Source organism: Cervus elaphus, chromosome 18, assembly GCF_910594005.1.
Source record: "Cervus elaphus chromosome 18, mCerEla1.1, whole genome shotgun sequence".
Lineage (NCBI taxonomy): Eukaryota > Metazoa > Chordata > Mammalia > Artiodactyla > Cervidae > Cervus > Cervus elaphus.
In genome coordinates, this window is record NC_057832.1 from 109,666,184 (window position 1) to 109,682,634 (window position 16,451).

Below are 16,451 nucleotides of genomic sequence, written 5' to 3' on the forward strand. Positions count from 1 at the left end.
TGTATGAGGTTTTTTTTTTTTTTTTTCTTAATTTTTCTAATGGAATCGGAGGACTTGGTTCTTGGACAGACTGTTGGTGTGAGGTAAGATGAAAAGGTTGAGCGGCCGTGTTCTATCCAACACACCCATGCTTCTTGGCTACACTTTGTTTCTAAACCCAAATAGCATTGTCCATCCAAGGTCTGTCCTAGACTGTGAGTAGGGAATCACAACCCTATTTTTTTCTCTGGTTTCTGATGCTCCCCTTCCTTAATTACCACTTTGCAAAATGAAGGCACCTTAGCTGATGTAGTTTAAACTTATGCAGAGTAGGGTGGGAGGGATGTTGGTAAGGTGAACTTCATCCAATGATGTTCTGCTCCTGGACTTGGTACCTGGATGTGGTCCTTTGTGAAAGTTTGTCAGACTGTGTATTCATGATCTGAGCACTTTTCTGTATATATATTTTACTTCAAGCAAAAATGAAAATAGGGGGCTTCCCTGGAGGCTCAGTGGTAAAGAATCCACCTGCCAATGCAGGAGACACACACAGGTGTGATCCTTGGTCCGGGAAGATCCCACAGGCCATGGAACAACTAAACCTTTGGACCACAGCTGCTGAGCCTGTGCTCAAGTCCATGTGACAAGAGAAGCCACCGCATCGAGAAGCCCGCGCACCGAAACTAGAGTAGCCCCTGCTCGCCGCAAGCAGAGAAAAGTCCGTACAGCAACAGAGACCCAGCACAGCCAAAAATAAGTAAATAAATAATCTTTAAAATTGAAAACGAGACATATGTACTAAGAAACTTTTACAAAGATGTTTTTCTCAATGCTCTTTATGATATTAAAAATTGGAAATATCTTGCATGCATGAGAGGATTGGTAAAATAACATTTATCACATCTGCAAAACAGAATATTACATAGCCATTAGAAATGTTGACAAAAGTACATATTTATTCACTGAGACATGTTGAGTAAACAATATCATATGCAATAAGTTAGAAAAGAAAGTATATTCCAAAATATTATGAAAGTGATCATCTTTCAGCAGAATATTGGTGCTAATAAAGTTAACTAATCTGAGGCGCTTGTTACAAATTCCTGAGTCCCCACACCCAGAGATTCTCTTTTGGTCTTCCCCAACCCCCAACCATACATATCTATACACCTAGGTAATTGTTATGTTCTTATCCTTTTAGGGGGCCTTGGACCCCTTTCAGAATCTGATGTAAACTATGGACTCTTGCCCCCGAATCGAATGGACGCACCAAATCTTGGATACAATTTGGTGGACCATGACTTTAGTTAAGAACCCCTAGTATAGGGTGAGAGGTCAACCTCTCCTCATTTTCCTCTCGTTCTTTTCTCCAAAGACCTCTTTGCTCCCAACTCCTTAGAGGTCAAGAACCTCTGCCAGGCCCCAGGGCCATTGCCAGGGTCAGAGCACATTCCTTTTGTGTGTTTTTGTAGGGTTCCTTGTGCCCCCCAGAGCGAACCCACCTGGTGGGATACTAGGCAGCAGGTTGGCCGCAGGGCGGCCCTGAGGCCTGCTTTGAGAGCGTGCCTGTGTCGCCCAAGACTCTCTTCCCACCGGGGCAGGATAGCGCCCCATGGAGTGCAGCCTTCTCCCGCACCTCCTGCCCCCGCCCCTCTGGCTGTGCAAGTCTGAGGAAGCCGTCCCCAAAGTTTTGATGCTCCTTTTTTTCTTTTTTAACTTTTTATTTTGTACTGGGGTATAGCCGATTAACAAAGACGTGACAGTTTCAGGAGAACAGTGAAAGGACTCAGCCATACACAAACATGTAGCCATTCTCCCCTGACTCCCCTCCCACCCAGGCTGCCACATATCACTGAGCAGCGTTCTCTGTGCGGTACAGTAGGTCCTTCCTGGTTATCCACTTTAAATAGAGCAGTTTGTACACGTCTGTCTCCAACTCCCTAACCGTCCCTTCCCCCCAGCCTCCCCCACCTCTCCTGGCAACCGTAGTTTCCGTCTCTAAGTCTCTGAGTCTCATTCTGTTTTGTAAGTTCATTCGGATCGTGTATGTACCCGACATTGATGCTGCTTCTTGATGACAACAGAAGTCCCTCCATTCATCCTACACGGGTAGCATGTACGACTTTACATGTGCTGTTCTGGGCCCTACACGGAGATGGGAAAATCTCCTGCAGTAAAATAGGAATGGGGTCGAGGCCATGGCTTGTGGGCTTTAAGGTGGGCAGCATCGTAAACTTTACAGCCCTAAGAATATTTTATTAACATCTTACGAAGAGAGAGCCTCTTTTTGCGTGTACCTGTAAAAGTCGTGGACTTGTGGGCAGGGGCGGGCTCTGTGGCCTCGGAGGGGAAAAGAGGCCGTCCAGGAGAGTCAGGTCCATTTGGGACCAGAGGCGTCGGCGACATGAAAGACAAGCGGGCTTGGCCACCAGGTGGCATCACCGGCCGGGCTGAAAGAGCAGTTCGTCCCAGGAAACCGAATCCTGCTGCTGTCCTCTGTCCGCCTTTCCAGCACAGACCTGACTCCACTACCTGCCGATCCTTTCCCCGAGAGGACTCCCGCCCTGACACCCGCGGCGTGGGGTCTGCAGTGCCTGTGGGTGTCGCCACGGTGCTTCTCCCTTGACCCCAGTTCTGCCCCAGGGAGCATCTCGGTTCCAAGTCCCAGGAGGCCGCTCCTTCCTAGTCTCCTCCTTTTGGCTCCAGGGTGAGCTGCCAGGCAGGATGGACCGGGGAAACGTTCATGACACAGGGCAGGACAGCTGTCTTATTAGCCTTGGCGAAATAAAAAGAAAACCCAAACACTTTTCTTCTTCTTCTTTTTTAATATCTAAGATTAAAAAAAAAAAACACCCCAAATCCAACAACCCAAAACAATCCCTTTGAACGTGCCTGGTCCCAGGTCCCAATTCCAGTGCTGTTTTGAAGAAGCTGCCTGCCGGCAGCTCTGGGGTCCTGTCCCCAGGGAGGACCCAGGGGTGGCCAGAAACCATCCTGGCCTTTATCCCAGCACCTGGGACAACCAAGGATCCGACTTCTTAGGAAGACCACCAGGACTGTTTTTAAGACATGTGGTTGCCCTGGGAGGAAGTTTTCTGTGGAGTCTGGGTTGAGGGCTATTTCTTGTGGAGAAACTTCATTTTATTGCCTAAAAAAAGAAAATGAGAACATTGCACCAGGCAGACAGAGGAGCTGAGTTAAAATCCTGCCCTTTTCACACCAGCTGTGGTGTGGACAACTGGGGCTCCCACCCCACCCCCGAGCTTCACCCCAGGGCTCAGGACAAATGGGGGGTTCCTCCAGCCTGGGTGCCCCCTGCACTGCTCATGTGCCTCCCCTGTGAACAGGGATCTTTTGAAGGGAAGACTGTCAGAGCTGCAGACGTTGCTTCTGAAATGGTGACACAAGACGCAGGGACTGTCACGCCTCCCTGGGGGTCCTGAGGGGAACAAATGCCCGGCCCGGCCCTGTGGGAGGTGGGTGGTCCCTTCCCGGGCACTGGCCCCCCGGGTGAGGCTCTAAGCAGGACCCTGCAGGTCCTGGGGGGCTGTCCTCACTGCAGCTCGTCCTCACTGGGGCCTGCTCCCTCCCTCATGCTTTTTGCTTTCTTCTCCTCCTCCATTTCCTAGCAAGGGCGTTTTTTGGCTGGTTAAACTACAGTCCTTACTGAAATTCTTACATTTCCACTTTTCAGGGAAATGAAACACACCTGGAGGCTGGGCCAGGTCTCTACCGCCAGGCCCCCTTCTCCGGTTCCATTCATCATGCTTCTAAGCCCCACTCCCCAGAAGACTGAAGATGTGGAGGTAACTGTGAAAGAAGAGCAACACAGCCAGGGCCCAGGAGGGCCGGGAGAGGGCCGTGTGTCCTTAGCTTCCGCTCCGGGGGCAGGGCAGAACTGGAGGTTGGTAAGATGCCGACTGGGCCCAGTGGGCCTCAGAGTTCAGTGTCATGAGCCCCGGCTCCAGTGGCAGGAACTGGCCAAGACCTCGTGGCCCCAGGGGCTGCTGCCGGGAACCCAGACCCCTGGGCCTCACCTAGTCCCTTCAGGAACTTGTTGACACCGCTGTGTTCTCCGCTGGGGAGTGTTTCCAGGTACTCCTGGGCTCGGACCTCAAATAGACCTGTTGACGAGAGAAATCCCAATCACTTTAGTTCCTTCTCTTGGTGCTTCTACACGTGTTCGTTTCCTTACTGCTGCAGATAAGAGAAACCTTGCCGCTGAGACAGAGCTGCTCTATAAACATGCTCTGAATCAAAAGATTTAAAAGGTTTTTTTCCCTGACCTTATAATTGCCCAGCCTTGTGCAGTAATGTCTTTGGAAAGCTGTAAAGCTAGCTCGTACATGAAGTCCTATTTTTCCTCAACGAACACCTTCCAAGCACCTGGACTGTGTCAGGCCCATGGTCTCAGGGAAGAACCAGATGGTCCCGGTCCTTCCCTTCTCCTTGAGATCTCCCATAAGAGGGCCCCTGGCCAAGTGGCCTGCCTCCTGGGAGCCTAGCTGCCATTGAGGGACTCAGAGGGTGGGGTGGGCAGGTCACCTCAGCAGGCAGGGACCTTCAGTTCTCGCCCAGGGCTGGAGCCTCAGGCTGATCTTCTGTCAAACAGTGGTCCGTGTACCAGGCAGGTCTTCTAGTGAATTCTTTCATCAGGAGTTGTGTGCCTTCTCCCAGTCTCTAATCCACCTTCTCTTGTCTCTCCGGATACCCTCATCAGAATCATCTGAAGTACGAAGCCCCGCTTTCTGCTTTGCACAGAGCTCTGGGGATGTGGAGCTTTGCTGCCTTAGCTCAGATTCTGCGTTTGCGACACCAGAGGACACCCAGGCCTGGGTCAGCTGCTCCCACACCCTCGACCGTCGTCACTGGGTGGCATCCCCTCAGGGTTAATCATCTATCTCTCTGGTCCTCTGGCCTAGCTCCCACCTGGGGTAGCCTTTCCTGATATTTCTAGCTTTCAGATTCCCCAAAGGACTTAAAGAACATGGAAGAAAGAGACAGGAACGGTTTCATTCTCTTCCGCACACTTCCCGCTCCTGATCACTAGAGGCGTGATGGAACCCAGCAACAGGGACAGGGACACTGAGGGAGACAAGGAGAACCGAAGGAGAACCTGAGAAGCGGGGCACGGGGAGGGGGTGGAGAGGGGGCCCTCGGGCTCCCCAGGCCGGGGAGGGGGGCTCTCTGCTGTCCTCCTTCCCCACGGCCAGCCCGCTGGGCGTTGGTGGCAGCACGTGGAGTGGAGGGTGCGGGCCAGCCTCTCCTCCTCTGTCCATCCCTGGGGCCCCGCGGAGAGGGTGAGGAAGGAGGGCAGAGGGGACAAGAGGAGGCCTGAGGAAACGGGGGAGAGACGCCAGAGAGGGGGGGGAAGGCTGTCCCTGAGAGTCTGGTCAAGCTGGGGAGACGAGGACAGAGGGGAACTCGCACTGGAACTGGAAGCGGGGAGCAGAGGGAAAGCGACACCCGAGGAGATGGTGGGGCCCCGACCTTTGGCGTCCTGCCGGCGCAGCTCCCGCTCCTGGATGAAGCCCCGGAACGTCTGGGTCTCCATGAAGACCTCCAGGAACCGGCGGAGGCTCTTGGAGGAGACGGCTTTGCGGAAGGCCTCTCGCTGCAGCTGCAGCGTCCTTTCCTCGCGCTCGCCCGCCGTCAGGAACAGCGGGTAGTGGCCCACGATCTCCACGAAGAAGCGGACAAAGGCTTCAGACACCACCTCGTTCAAGGGGCTGGACTCAGGGCCTGAGCAGAGCAGGGGAGGACCAGGACCGCTGAGGGCGGAGGCAGAGCCTCTGGGACGAACCAGTCAGAAAAGACCAGGGTGCTATTCCAGGTCCCTGGGAGGCCGACTGTGATGATCCATGGAAGAGGTTCCCCACAGTGAGCCTGTCTTTTCTCCCCTACCTTTAAACAGATTTTTTAGGGCTAAACTGGGGGTGGGGTGGGAAAGGTTTTTTCTACAACTCGCGGCTGAAGGGGATGAGCGCCAGCCTCTCCCCTCGTACACCTCGCTGCCCATTTCCCGACTTAACCCCATGCCAAGTGTACAGATAGACGCCCATAGTCCATTGCTCCCTGGCTCCGAGGATGGAGGCGGGGGTGCAGTCTGGGAGGTGGTTGAGCATTTACCTCGCTTGCCGTCAGGGGGCCCCTCATCCTGCTCACTAGCCAGGTCATTCCTCTGCTCCAGAATGTGTTCCAGGGCTACCTGAAGCTTCCGGGGCAGAATGGAGTCCTCATCGTCCATCTGTAAAGCAGAAAAAACGGGAGTCATTGTCCCAGCATTTCTGGGGATGGTGTCTGTATCCCAGCCAGCAGGACACAGCGGATTCTGCAGGGCAGGCCCGGCACGGTTCCTGGTTTAGTGGAAAGAACACAACTTTGAACCAGAGGCTTGAATCTTGATTCCACTCTTAACAAGCTACAGGAGCCTCAGCTTCCCCATTTGGTAAAACAGATTATCTCACTGTGAAGATTAAATGCAACAAATAAGATGGTGATGACTGAAACTGGAGAAGATATAAAATAAATGGAAAGATATTCTGTGTTCATAGATTGAAAGAATATTGTTAAAATGTCCATGCTACTCAAAGCCATCTATAGATTCCATGCAAATTCCTATGAAAATTCCAATGACATTTTTCACAGAAATAGAAAAAAAAAAATCCTAAAATGTGTATGGACCCTTAAAAGACTGAATAGCCAAAACAATCTTAGGAAAGAAGAACAAATTAGGATGCTGGAGGCATCCTAATTCCTGATTTCAAACTTTATCATGGAGCCGTAGCAATCAAGACAGTATGGCTGTCATTGCTGTTCAGTCGCTCAGTCCTGTCCAACTCTCTGCAGCCCCACGGACTGCAGCGCGCCAGGCTTCCCTGTCCTCCCCTGCCCTCTCCTGGAGCTTGCTCAAACTCATGCCCGTTGAGTTGGTGATGCTATCTAACCATCTCATCCTCTGTTGTCCCCTTCTCCTTCTGCCTTCAATTTTTCCCAACATCAACTGGCATAAAAACAAACACAGACAGGGGAGGACAGGGAAGCCTGGCGTGCTATAGTCCATAGGGTTGAAAGAGTTGGACACGACTGAGCGACTGAACAAGACGACAAACAGAACAGAATCGAGAGGCCAGAAACAAATTCATTCATATACGGTCAACTAACATTTGACAAGGGAGTTGAATATTCAATGGGAAAAGGATGGTTGCTTACATAAATGGTACTGGAAAAATTTGACATCCACATACGAAGGAATGAAATTTGAACCCCTATCTTGTACCTCTCCCCCAAATTATGGGGATTTTAAAAAATGGATTACAGACTTAAATGTAAGACCAGACATTGTAAAACTTCTGGAAGAAAATACAGGTGAAAAGCTGTTTGACACTGATCTTGGCAACGATTTTTGGGAACATGACACCAAAAGCACAAGCCACCAAAGCGAGAATAAACAAGTCAGAGTCCACACTGAGAAGCTTATATACAGTAAGACAATCGGTCAGCAAAGCAAAAAGGCAACCTCCAGGATGGAGAATGTAGCTGTAAATCACACACCCGATAAGGGGTTACTATCCAAAATACATAAGGCACTCATACAACTCAAGAGAAAAAAGAAAGGCAGAGGACACGAATAGACATTTTTACAGATGTGTATGTATGTGTATATACATGTGTATGTATATATGTACACATACACATACATATACACGCTCAATGGAATATTATTCAGCCATAAAAAGACATACTGCCTTTGTGACTACACTGATAGACCTTGAAGACATAATGCTAAGTGAAGTAGACCAGACAGCCAAAGATAAATACTGTATGTTCTCACTTATATGTGGAATCTAAAACACTGAACTCAAAATATTAATTAAAAAAATGGAACTCATAAAAACAGAGAGTAGAGAGGTGGTTACCAGGGGCGAGGGGTGAGGAAAAGGGCAAATGTTGGTCAAAGGGTGCAAATTTCCAGCTATAAAAGGAGTAAATTCTGAGGAATCTAATGTCTAGTTTGGTGACTATAGTTAAAGTATACTTAAAAGTTGTTAAGAGAGTAGATCTTAAGTGTTATCCCTCCAAACACAGGTAATTATGTGAGGGGATGGAGGGGTTAACTAATTAATCCTATTGTGTTTCTAATTTCTCAATGTATACGTATATCAAATCATCATGTTGTACGTCTTAAATTTAAATATGTTTGTTATATGTCAATAAGAGCTCAGTAAGGCTGGGGGAAATTAAATGCAATGCAATTAACTTGTGAAAGTTCCCTGCACCTAAGTGGCTACTCAATAAATGTTTCCCAATGCCCCACCCCCACAAGGTGGCTAATTCTTATCAGGGGGCTCTGGTCAGGGCAGATGACCTGTATGATTGAAAGCCGGCTTTATGATCTGGGTCTCAGAGCAGGAGGGCCGTGGGGATGGGCCTACCCAGAGGGCCCTTGGAAAGTGAAAGTAGATGGAACTAATGATAAAGAACAGCATTATCATGCATAACTTTTCAGTGGCCACTCCAAGTTTATTTTATTTTATTTATTTATTTGGCCGTGCCATGTAGCACGTGGGTTCCCCTACCAGGGACTGAACTGCACCCAACCCCCATTCTCTGATAATGAAAGTAGTTTATGATCATTATAGAAAATGTATGAAAATATTAAAACAATCTAAAATCGCTCATAATCTGTCTCCTTTTCAGTCTCCCACCCTAAGACAACCAGAATTGATGTTTTGGTGAGTTTTCCTTTCTATCTTTCTATATATATATGTATTTTTCCCCTCATTTCTTTTTTTCCCCCCTCATTTCTATCCTTACAAAAAAGATCAGCAAAGTAATGTATATAATTTTTATCCTGATTTTTCCACTTCACATTATATCGTGAAATTTGTTGTCAAATATTTAAAGGCATGTTGAGAAAGGTTAAGTGTCTACAGTTATAACCCATACAAAGATTCTGTCAGCAAACCATTTTGTGACAGAGCCCATGGGAATCGATCGTTTGTCCAAACCGCTCTTCTTTGGCCCCTGCCTTCTGTGCTGTCCGCAGTCAGGCCCTGTCCGGGGACTGCCCCAGCCTGCTGGCCTGTTCTGCAACTCCCGGCCCCCCACAGAGCTGGAAAGGTGAGCTCTAAACAACAAGAGGTGACAACAGAGCCAGCAGTGGGTTGAAGCTGGGGTGCTTCTCACTCACCTGTCTGAGGAACCGATTGTTGACGAGGTCGACCACGAGGACCTACGAGGTGAGGAAAAGGGACTGTTACTGTCAGCAGGGAGGGCTTCCAGGATATAGAGATGGACGGTTAGCCTTCTTCCTTCTTGGCACCCAGAGAGGCAGCCGGGTGGGGGCGGAGTGGGCCAATTATGGTTTCCTGACATTGCCACTGAAGCCACAGATGATGAAGGGGGAGGAGGGGAAAAAGCTTTCCAGACATGCATGCTTTCAACACTGTAACCGCAGGCTAGGATACATGTGGGCCAAAGGCTGGACTTCCTGCCCTGTTCCTGGACTGGCTAAGGCAGAGCCGCTGTTTTTAGTGTTTTTTAGTGTGTGGGTCACTGAGACAGAGAGAGAGGCTAGAGCCCCAGCTTGTTCCCATTCCACTGGATTCTGCCACCCCTGCCAGGCCTCCCCCTCCTACCTCCCAGTTACCCACTCAGTCTTGTCATTTCTGTTAATGGGATAAAAGGGGAGAGACCCAGAGGACTGGACCCAAGGGGGCAGTAAGCCAAGCTGCAGGTGCTGGGCTTCCATGAGCCAAGGTTCTCGTCCTCCTTCCTCAGAGTGAGGCTGAGACCCGGGGCCACAACTAGGGAGAGGCAAGTGAAGCGCCTAGGGCGCAAAACTTAGGAAGGCGCCCACTCACGGGATCACACAGTGTGGACCGCTGGCTATGACGGAGGATGAGCAGGGCGCCTGCGTGCCCGCTGTGTTTCCACAAGAGCAGGAACCACGGGCTCTAACACAGGGGCCAGGAGCTGAGAGAGGCTGTCCTTCCTTCTCACACCCTCTCCCGGGGGTGGAACTGAGCCGTCTGCAGGCTCACAGGGCACCCAGGAAAACCCTCTGCAGTTCACAAACCCACACTCAAAGACCTGAGTCGGCTGGTTCATCTTTAACGAGACTATAGGACCACCTGGGCAATTACAGTAGCTGCATCTCGGGACACGGGGAGGGTGCAGGCCTGGCGGTTCTGTGCAGCATCACTTGGTCCCCACGGTTCTGCTGTGACTGCCGGAAGCTCTCAGTACTGGAGACGGAAACCAGTCTGAGGAAGGGGCTGGGACTCAGTAACCACAGAGACGCTAAGCAGGGCTTTTCTCATTTGGATCCAGAACTCAATCGCTGAACACATTTAGGTTACTGCCTTTTTAGCTAATATGAAAAAGGACCTACTTATAGGAACACAGTCCTTCTCAAGACTTTGTTATTGGCCCAGAGATGATTTCCAGTTACCATTAGCTCTTCGTGTGCTTTTTTCCCATGGTGGAGGGGTGGACGGGGGAAGGATAGGGCGCATGGCTCTTTATGGACGAGGTGTATTAAAATCTAGTAAATCATTGGTTGGGCTTCCCTGGCGGCTCAGAGGTAAAGAATCCACCTGCCAATGCAGGACACACAGCTTTCCACCCACGATCGGGAAGCTCCCCTGGAGAAGGAAATGGCAGCCCACTCCAGTATTCTTGCCTGGGAAATCCTATGGACAGCGGTCCGTGGGGGTCACAAAAAGTGGGACGTGACTCAATAGCAGCAACCAATTGCTGACTGCAGCCCTTCTCAATGGGTGTCCACGGCTGTAGGTTCATTTAGAGGGGAAACTGAGTCTGCAGGCAAGAGGTTCTGCTGAAGCTGGCTTGGCGGGGGGGTGCTGGCTCACAGACAAGGCCGTGGGGTCCCGCTGCCCCCTGACCCTGCCTGCTGCCAGAGCCACAGGAGGTCCCTCCCCCCGCCCCTGCCCCCACAGGGAGCTCACCTCCTCCAGCGGCAGCTCCCTGAGCAGCGGCAGCGAGCTGGTGAGCAGCCCGATGAGGAAGGGCGTTGGCGAGCACACGATGTCGATCATGGCGGGCGGCAGCACGGGGATGTAGGTGTGCTGCCAGGTGAAGGGGTAGATGGCCGCCACCATCGCGTGGCAGCACGTGGACAGGGTGCTGCAGCGGGGAGAGAGGGGAGGAAGGGCCGGTTCAGGAGGGCGGGCCGCCTCCACGAAGACCCAGAGAGAAAGGTTCACACGCCAGCCCCCTCGCACACCCCACCCACAGAAAGCCCCCAAACGACGAAAGCCTCCTTCCTCGTGGGTGCTCCTTCTCTCAGTGAAGAGACTTTGTACTGGAACCCACGTTCTCTCCGCCAAGTGTGAACGCCTAGGTGTGGGCAGGGGAGGGGGGAGACAGCATCCTTCAGTGTTCAGGTGCAGCCGTCCGCTCCAAATGGCTCGGTTGTGTAAAAGCAGAATTCATGCACTTCTTGCCCAGAATTCAAAACACAGAAAACTAACGAGAGACTCTCTTAAAGCAGGATGATCATAATGTAGCCTTGTATTGGCGAACGCTGGGCCTGACAGTTGTGTGGGAGCCACAGCGCTTTGCTCCGTGCCTGGATTTGGGCTCGGCTTGTGCAGTGAACGGGTGGATTACCTGGGAGCATCGCTTTTATATCATTTCTGCAGAGCTGCAGCATAGTGAGGACTGGTGGCTTCCAAGATGAGTGAGAGCAGGCTTTCTCTTCTTCCTCGAAATCGTTTCTTATCACTAAGTGAGCCTGCTCCCAGCGGCTCCCCTCTCCTCTCATCCTGATATGCTGTTTCTAAAATGTTATGGTGTTGGAAACTCTAGCAGCTTGTTAGAAGTGTCTAATGCAAGAGTAAAACAAAAGTGAGGGCCCAGTGGATTCACCCAAGAGTATACTGGGTCACCTTCGGGTCCCTGTAACCAGCACTGCATTTGTTAGGACACCTTCTGAATGTTCGCCCTGGTTCTCAGCTGTGCTCTGTTCACGTCAAGTTGCAAGGAAGCTGAGTTCTGGATGGATGAATGCTCCTTTACTACATTCCCATGATGTCACACACCTATAATCTCGTTGCCATAAAACTTTCCTGAGCCCATCAAAAAAATCACTTAGCTCTGGTTTACTTAAGAAGAAAAGAAGTGGACTAGAAGATACTGGCCAGCAAGTGAACTCAGCCAGGCAGAACGAGACATGTACTGTATGATTCCAGTCACACGAGGGAATCAGAATCAGCAAATGCATCGAGACAGAGCAGGAGGGAAGTTAGCAGGGGCTGGAGGAAGGGAAAGGGGCACATTGTAGCCTAAAGAGGACAGAATTACAGTTGAGATGATGAAAAGCTCTGGAAATGGATAGTAGTGATGGTTGCAAATATTGTGAATGTGCTAAATGCCCCTGAATTGTACACTTAAAGATTATTAAAATGGTAAAATTTATGGTTATGTATATTTTACTGCAATAAAAAAGCAACCTTCCCCAAATCATTTAGATTCCTCTGAATCTAGTAAGTTCCTATGAATCTAGCACCCCCTGAGACATCCTTAACATATGCACTAGCCCTCGTTTTGATCCTGCTTCCATTTGGGGGCTCCTAACCAAAATGACAAAACTATTTGAGATGATAAACAATGATGGTCTCAGAATGTCTATCACTTGTCTGACCTTTTCTCTGTACTCAGCACATCAGGCTTCCCTGGTGGCTCAGAGGTTAAAGCACCTGCCTGCAATGCAGGAGACCTGGGTTCGATCCCTGGGTCAGGAAGATTCCCTGAAGAAGGAAATGGTAACCCACTCCAGTATTCTTGCCTGGAGAATCCCATGGACGGAGGAGCCTGGTGGGCTACAGTCCCTGGGGTCGCCAAGAGTCAGAAGCAACTGAGCAACTTTCACTTTCACTTATTAGGCTATACAGTCTGTGGAATTCTCCAGGCCAGAATACTGGAGCGGGTAGCCGTTCCCTTCTCCAGGAGATCTACCCAACCCAGGGATCGAACTCAGGTCTCCCGCATTGCAGGCGGATTCTTTTCCAGTTGAGCCACTAAGGAAGCTGAACCTAATAAGAGCAATGTTGAATCTTGTTCATTTGTATGTCTCCTAACTTTCCTGTTCTCTATCTTAGCAAATAATCAATCTCCTAATACTCACTGGGGTCATGAGATACCTCTCAGTAGTGGAGCAGCCACAAATTTCACCGATACTTGGTCTTATGTTTTCTTTCAAATGATCACCCTCAAAATGAGAAAGATGCTACCCCAACATTTTGTTTTTTATCACTATAATACCTTCATTAGCTGAGTAAGGGTGAGACATAGCTGAGTAAGGTAAAGTTCGGACTTATACCAAGAGAGCAACATCAATAATTCAGCCAGCAGTGTGCGGTGAAGTGATTTCTGCCTTTTAAAAGATCTTCTTGAATGCCATTTAGCAACTGAACAACAACAACAGACACCTCTCAATAGCACTCTGAGGTTGTAACTATTACTATCACCATTTACTCTTTAATAACTACTAATGACCTCTTTCCACAACTGAAATATTAGGTTACACTATAAAAATAATAGCAAATGTAGTTTTTAAACCTGTAAATATAACCCTATCCATTATGTTGAATTAAATCCTAAGGCATTGAGACATGACACACACTTTTTTTTTTTCCATTCTGTAAATCATTGTTTTCTCTCTGGATTCAATAAACGTAAAGACTTTAAAAAAAAAAATTGTCTTGAAAAGCATAAGAGCTTTATTTCTTAAGGCATCACTTTCTACCAGATAAGTCAGGAATGTTGATACTTTTAGTGAATTGCTGATCATTTACGTCTAATTTCCTTGACCTATAGATCACTGAATGTGCTGAATTCACTTTGTTCGAAAACTTTGATTTTTTAGGACGAAGCTGTATTTGTGTGTGGCCAATCTACAAAGCTGATCTGCTCAAGTACTATGGGTCATGACTTAGAAAACTAGAAGGACATCATAATATAAACAAGGATAGTCATGTGTAAAGCAGGTTTTTGCAGACTATAATTTTGCAGTCCATCGGGGGCCCTGAAATAATTTCAGTGGGTTGTGATCAGCATTAAAAACAACTACAACAAAAAGAATGTAAGAGAAAATAAGAGTGTGATGCATTTCCCCCAGTTGTAAATAACTATATGTGTGTATTATGTGGGGTGTATATTAGGTCTGAATATAAAATGTATTTCTAATTGTGGACTGTAGTAAAAAGGCTTGGAAGTCAATGATTTTGACTGGAGAGCTGGGGGTGGGGTATGGTGGGGAGTGGGTAGAAAGTGATGGTTGAGGTGGAATTTTGATATGTTACACCTTTTACTGGGGTGTTGGCTTTCATTTCCAAGTGGCTAGTGGGAGTTCTTTAAAAGAGATCCTAAGAAGGAATTTTCTGAAGGAAGCCTTGTGTATGAAATCCACCTCTTTTTATAGCACATTTGTTATTAAGCTCCTAAATATCACTTGGAGAAAGAGTGGATCATGCAGTGGTGTATGTCATGGACTCTGTCATCCATGGTTCCTTCAGCAAGTTTTTGAAATTCTCACTTTAGTCAAGGGCTCCCCAAGGGGCCCGAGTGGTGAAGAACCTGCCTACCAATGAAAGAGATGTGAGAGACTTGGGTTTAATCCTTGAGGTGGAAAGATCCCCCAGAAGAAAGCCTGGCAATCCATTCCATTATTCTCGGCTGTAGAATCTCATGGACAGAGGAGCCTGGCTGGCCACAGTCCATATAATCACAAAGAATTGGACATGACTGAAGCAAGTTAGCACTTTAGTCAAGTCACTAAAGGAGAATAAAAATGCGGCACTTATGTTTAAGAGTGTGTTTACACTTCAGAGGTGTGGTTTAAGCATTTCTGACTCCGGGGAAGTTACAGAATCACAGAATTTTAGACCTGGAACCGATTTTAGAACTCCGGGAGATGGTTAAGGGCAGGGAAGCCCGGCAGGCTGCAGTCCATGGGGTCACAAAGAATCGGATGCTCCTGAGCAACTGAACAACAGTGAACCCCAGGCTAAAAGAGGTTAAAGTAACTTCTGCATCCAGGGTGAGGGCAGGGTGGGGAGCGAGGAGTCCTGAAGACGGCACAAGGTAAAGGGATGCAGACTGAGGAGCAGAGGCATGAAGAGGCATAGCCAGAAGCCTTTGGGTTTGTTTTTTTTTTTCATTACTGCAATAGAAAAACAAGTCTGGGGACTTCCCCAAAGGTCCAGTGGGTAAGGCTTTGAGTTTCCAATGCAGGGGGTATGGGTTTGATCCCTAGTCGGGGAACTAACATTCCACATGCCATGTGGCACGACCTAAAAACCCCAAATAAAAAGTTTTTTTCAAAGTCCAATTAAAAATTTAAAAAAAAAAGAAAACAAAATCTGCGTAATTTTCTTTCTTTTTTTTTCTTTTTTTTACCAATTCAGAGTAATGGCCTCCTGCCCTTTGGCCTTCTTTTGGCCTCAGCCCTGGAGGGAGCAGGTCTGCAGAGTGTCTCCCCTTCTCTCCAGCGCGGCTGTACTTTGTATTTCTGGCTGAAGCCCAGGAGTCTGGGGGGCAGGGTGTGTGGCTCAGCTGCAGTGAGTGTGAACCAGCTGGGCAGGGAAGGTAGTTGGAACAAGTAGAGAGCACAATGATAAGCAATGCCAGCACTAGATACGCAAGGCAGGGAAAGAAACGTCATGGAAAGAAGAAATGCATTCATTTAACTGGAATGCAGGGAGCTGAGGGACACCGGTACTCAGCCTGCTGTTGTTGTTTAGTCGCTAAGTCGCGTACTCAGTCTCGATGGGGACAAATGACAGCTCAACTGTGTCAGCCGTTGGCCATGAAGGTTGGTACTACTATTGTCGATTCTGCTAACAGGTGTTTTTTGCTTGTTTGCTTTTTAAACAGTCCGATCGCTGTTGCAGCTGCGTCCCCATGTTTCCCACCTGGTTCCCACTGCCACCTCACTTGCTGGCACCTGGGCAGCACAGCGGGTCAGGAGCCACCCGAGAGGCGGGCAGTGTGGGCAGTGTCGCATCCCACTCGTTCTCCAGCCCTGTCCAATATTCTAAAACAAAATTCTGCCTCTTGAAACATGAGAAGGAAAGGTCAGATTCTGCAAATAATACAGTAAGTGGCAGCTGTTCCTTCCAAATAAATGGCAGAAGAGGGGCTTCCCTGGTGATTCAGTGGTTAAGAATCCGCCTTGCAATGCAAAGGACACCAGGTTGATCCCCGGTCTGGGAAGATCCTACATGCCGATGCTACATGCCGCAGAGCAACTAAGCCTGTGCACCACCTACAACTACTGAGCCTGCGCTCTAGAGCCGAGAGCTGCAACCACTGAAGCCCGTGTGCCCTAGAGCCAGTGCTCCACAACAGGAAGCCACTGCAATGAGAGGCCTGCACACCACAGTGAGAGAGTAGCCTCTGTTTGCCGCAACTAGAGAAAACCTCCGTATAACAATGAAGACCCA

The 16,451-nt window shown here is 48.9% G+C and overlaps 1 protein-coding gene across 2 annotated transcripts in view; it reads right to left on the minus strand.

Annotated features, from left to right (window-relative positions):
* Positions 1–2,781: 2,781 nt before the first annotated feature.
* Positions 2,782–16,451, minus strand: part of DENND2A (DENN domain containing 2A) — a 98,255-nt gene continuing 84,585 nt past the window's right edge. For both annotated transcript variants that reach the window (XM_043872530.1, XM_043872531.1), the window contains 6 exons: positions 10,953–11,130; positions 9,173–9,214; positions 6,109–6,226; positions 5,470–5,721; positions 4,017–4,103; positions 2,782–3,127 (listed from right to left, as the gene is read on the minus strand). In XM_043872530.1, coding sequence (XP_043728465.1) covers positions 3,096–3,127; positions 4,017–4,103; positions 5,470–5,721; positions 6,109–6,226; positions 9,173–9,214; positions 10,953–11,130 — 709 coding nt within the window. In that variant the 3' untranslated portion in view covers positions 2,782–3,095. The remainder of the gene's footprint in view (positions 3,128–4,016; positions 4,104–5,469; positions 5,722–6,108; positions 6,227–9,172; positions 9,215–10,952; positions 11,131–16,451) is intronic.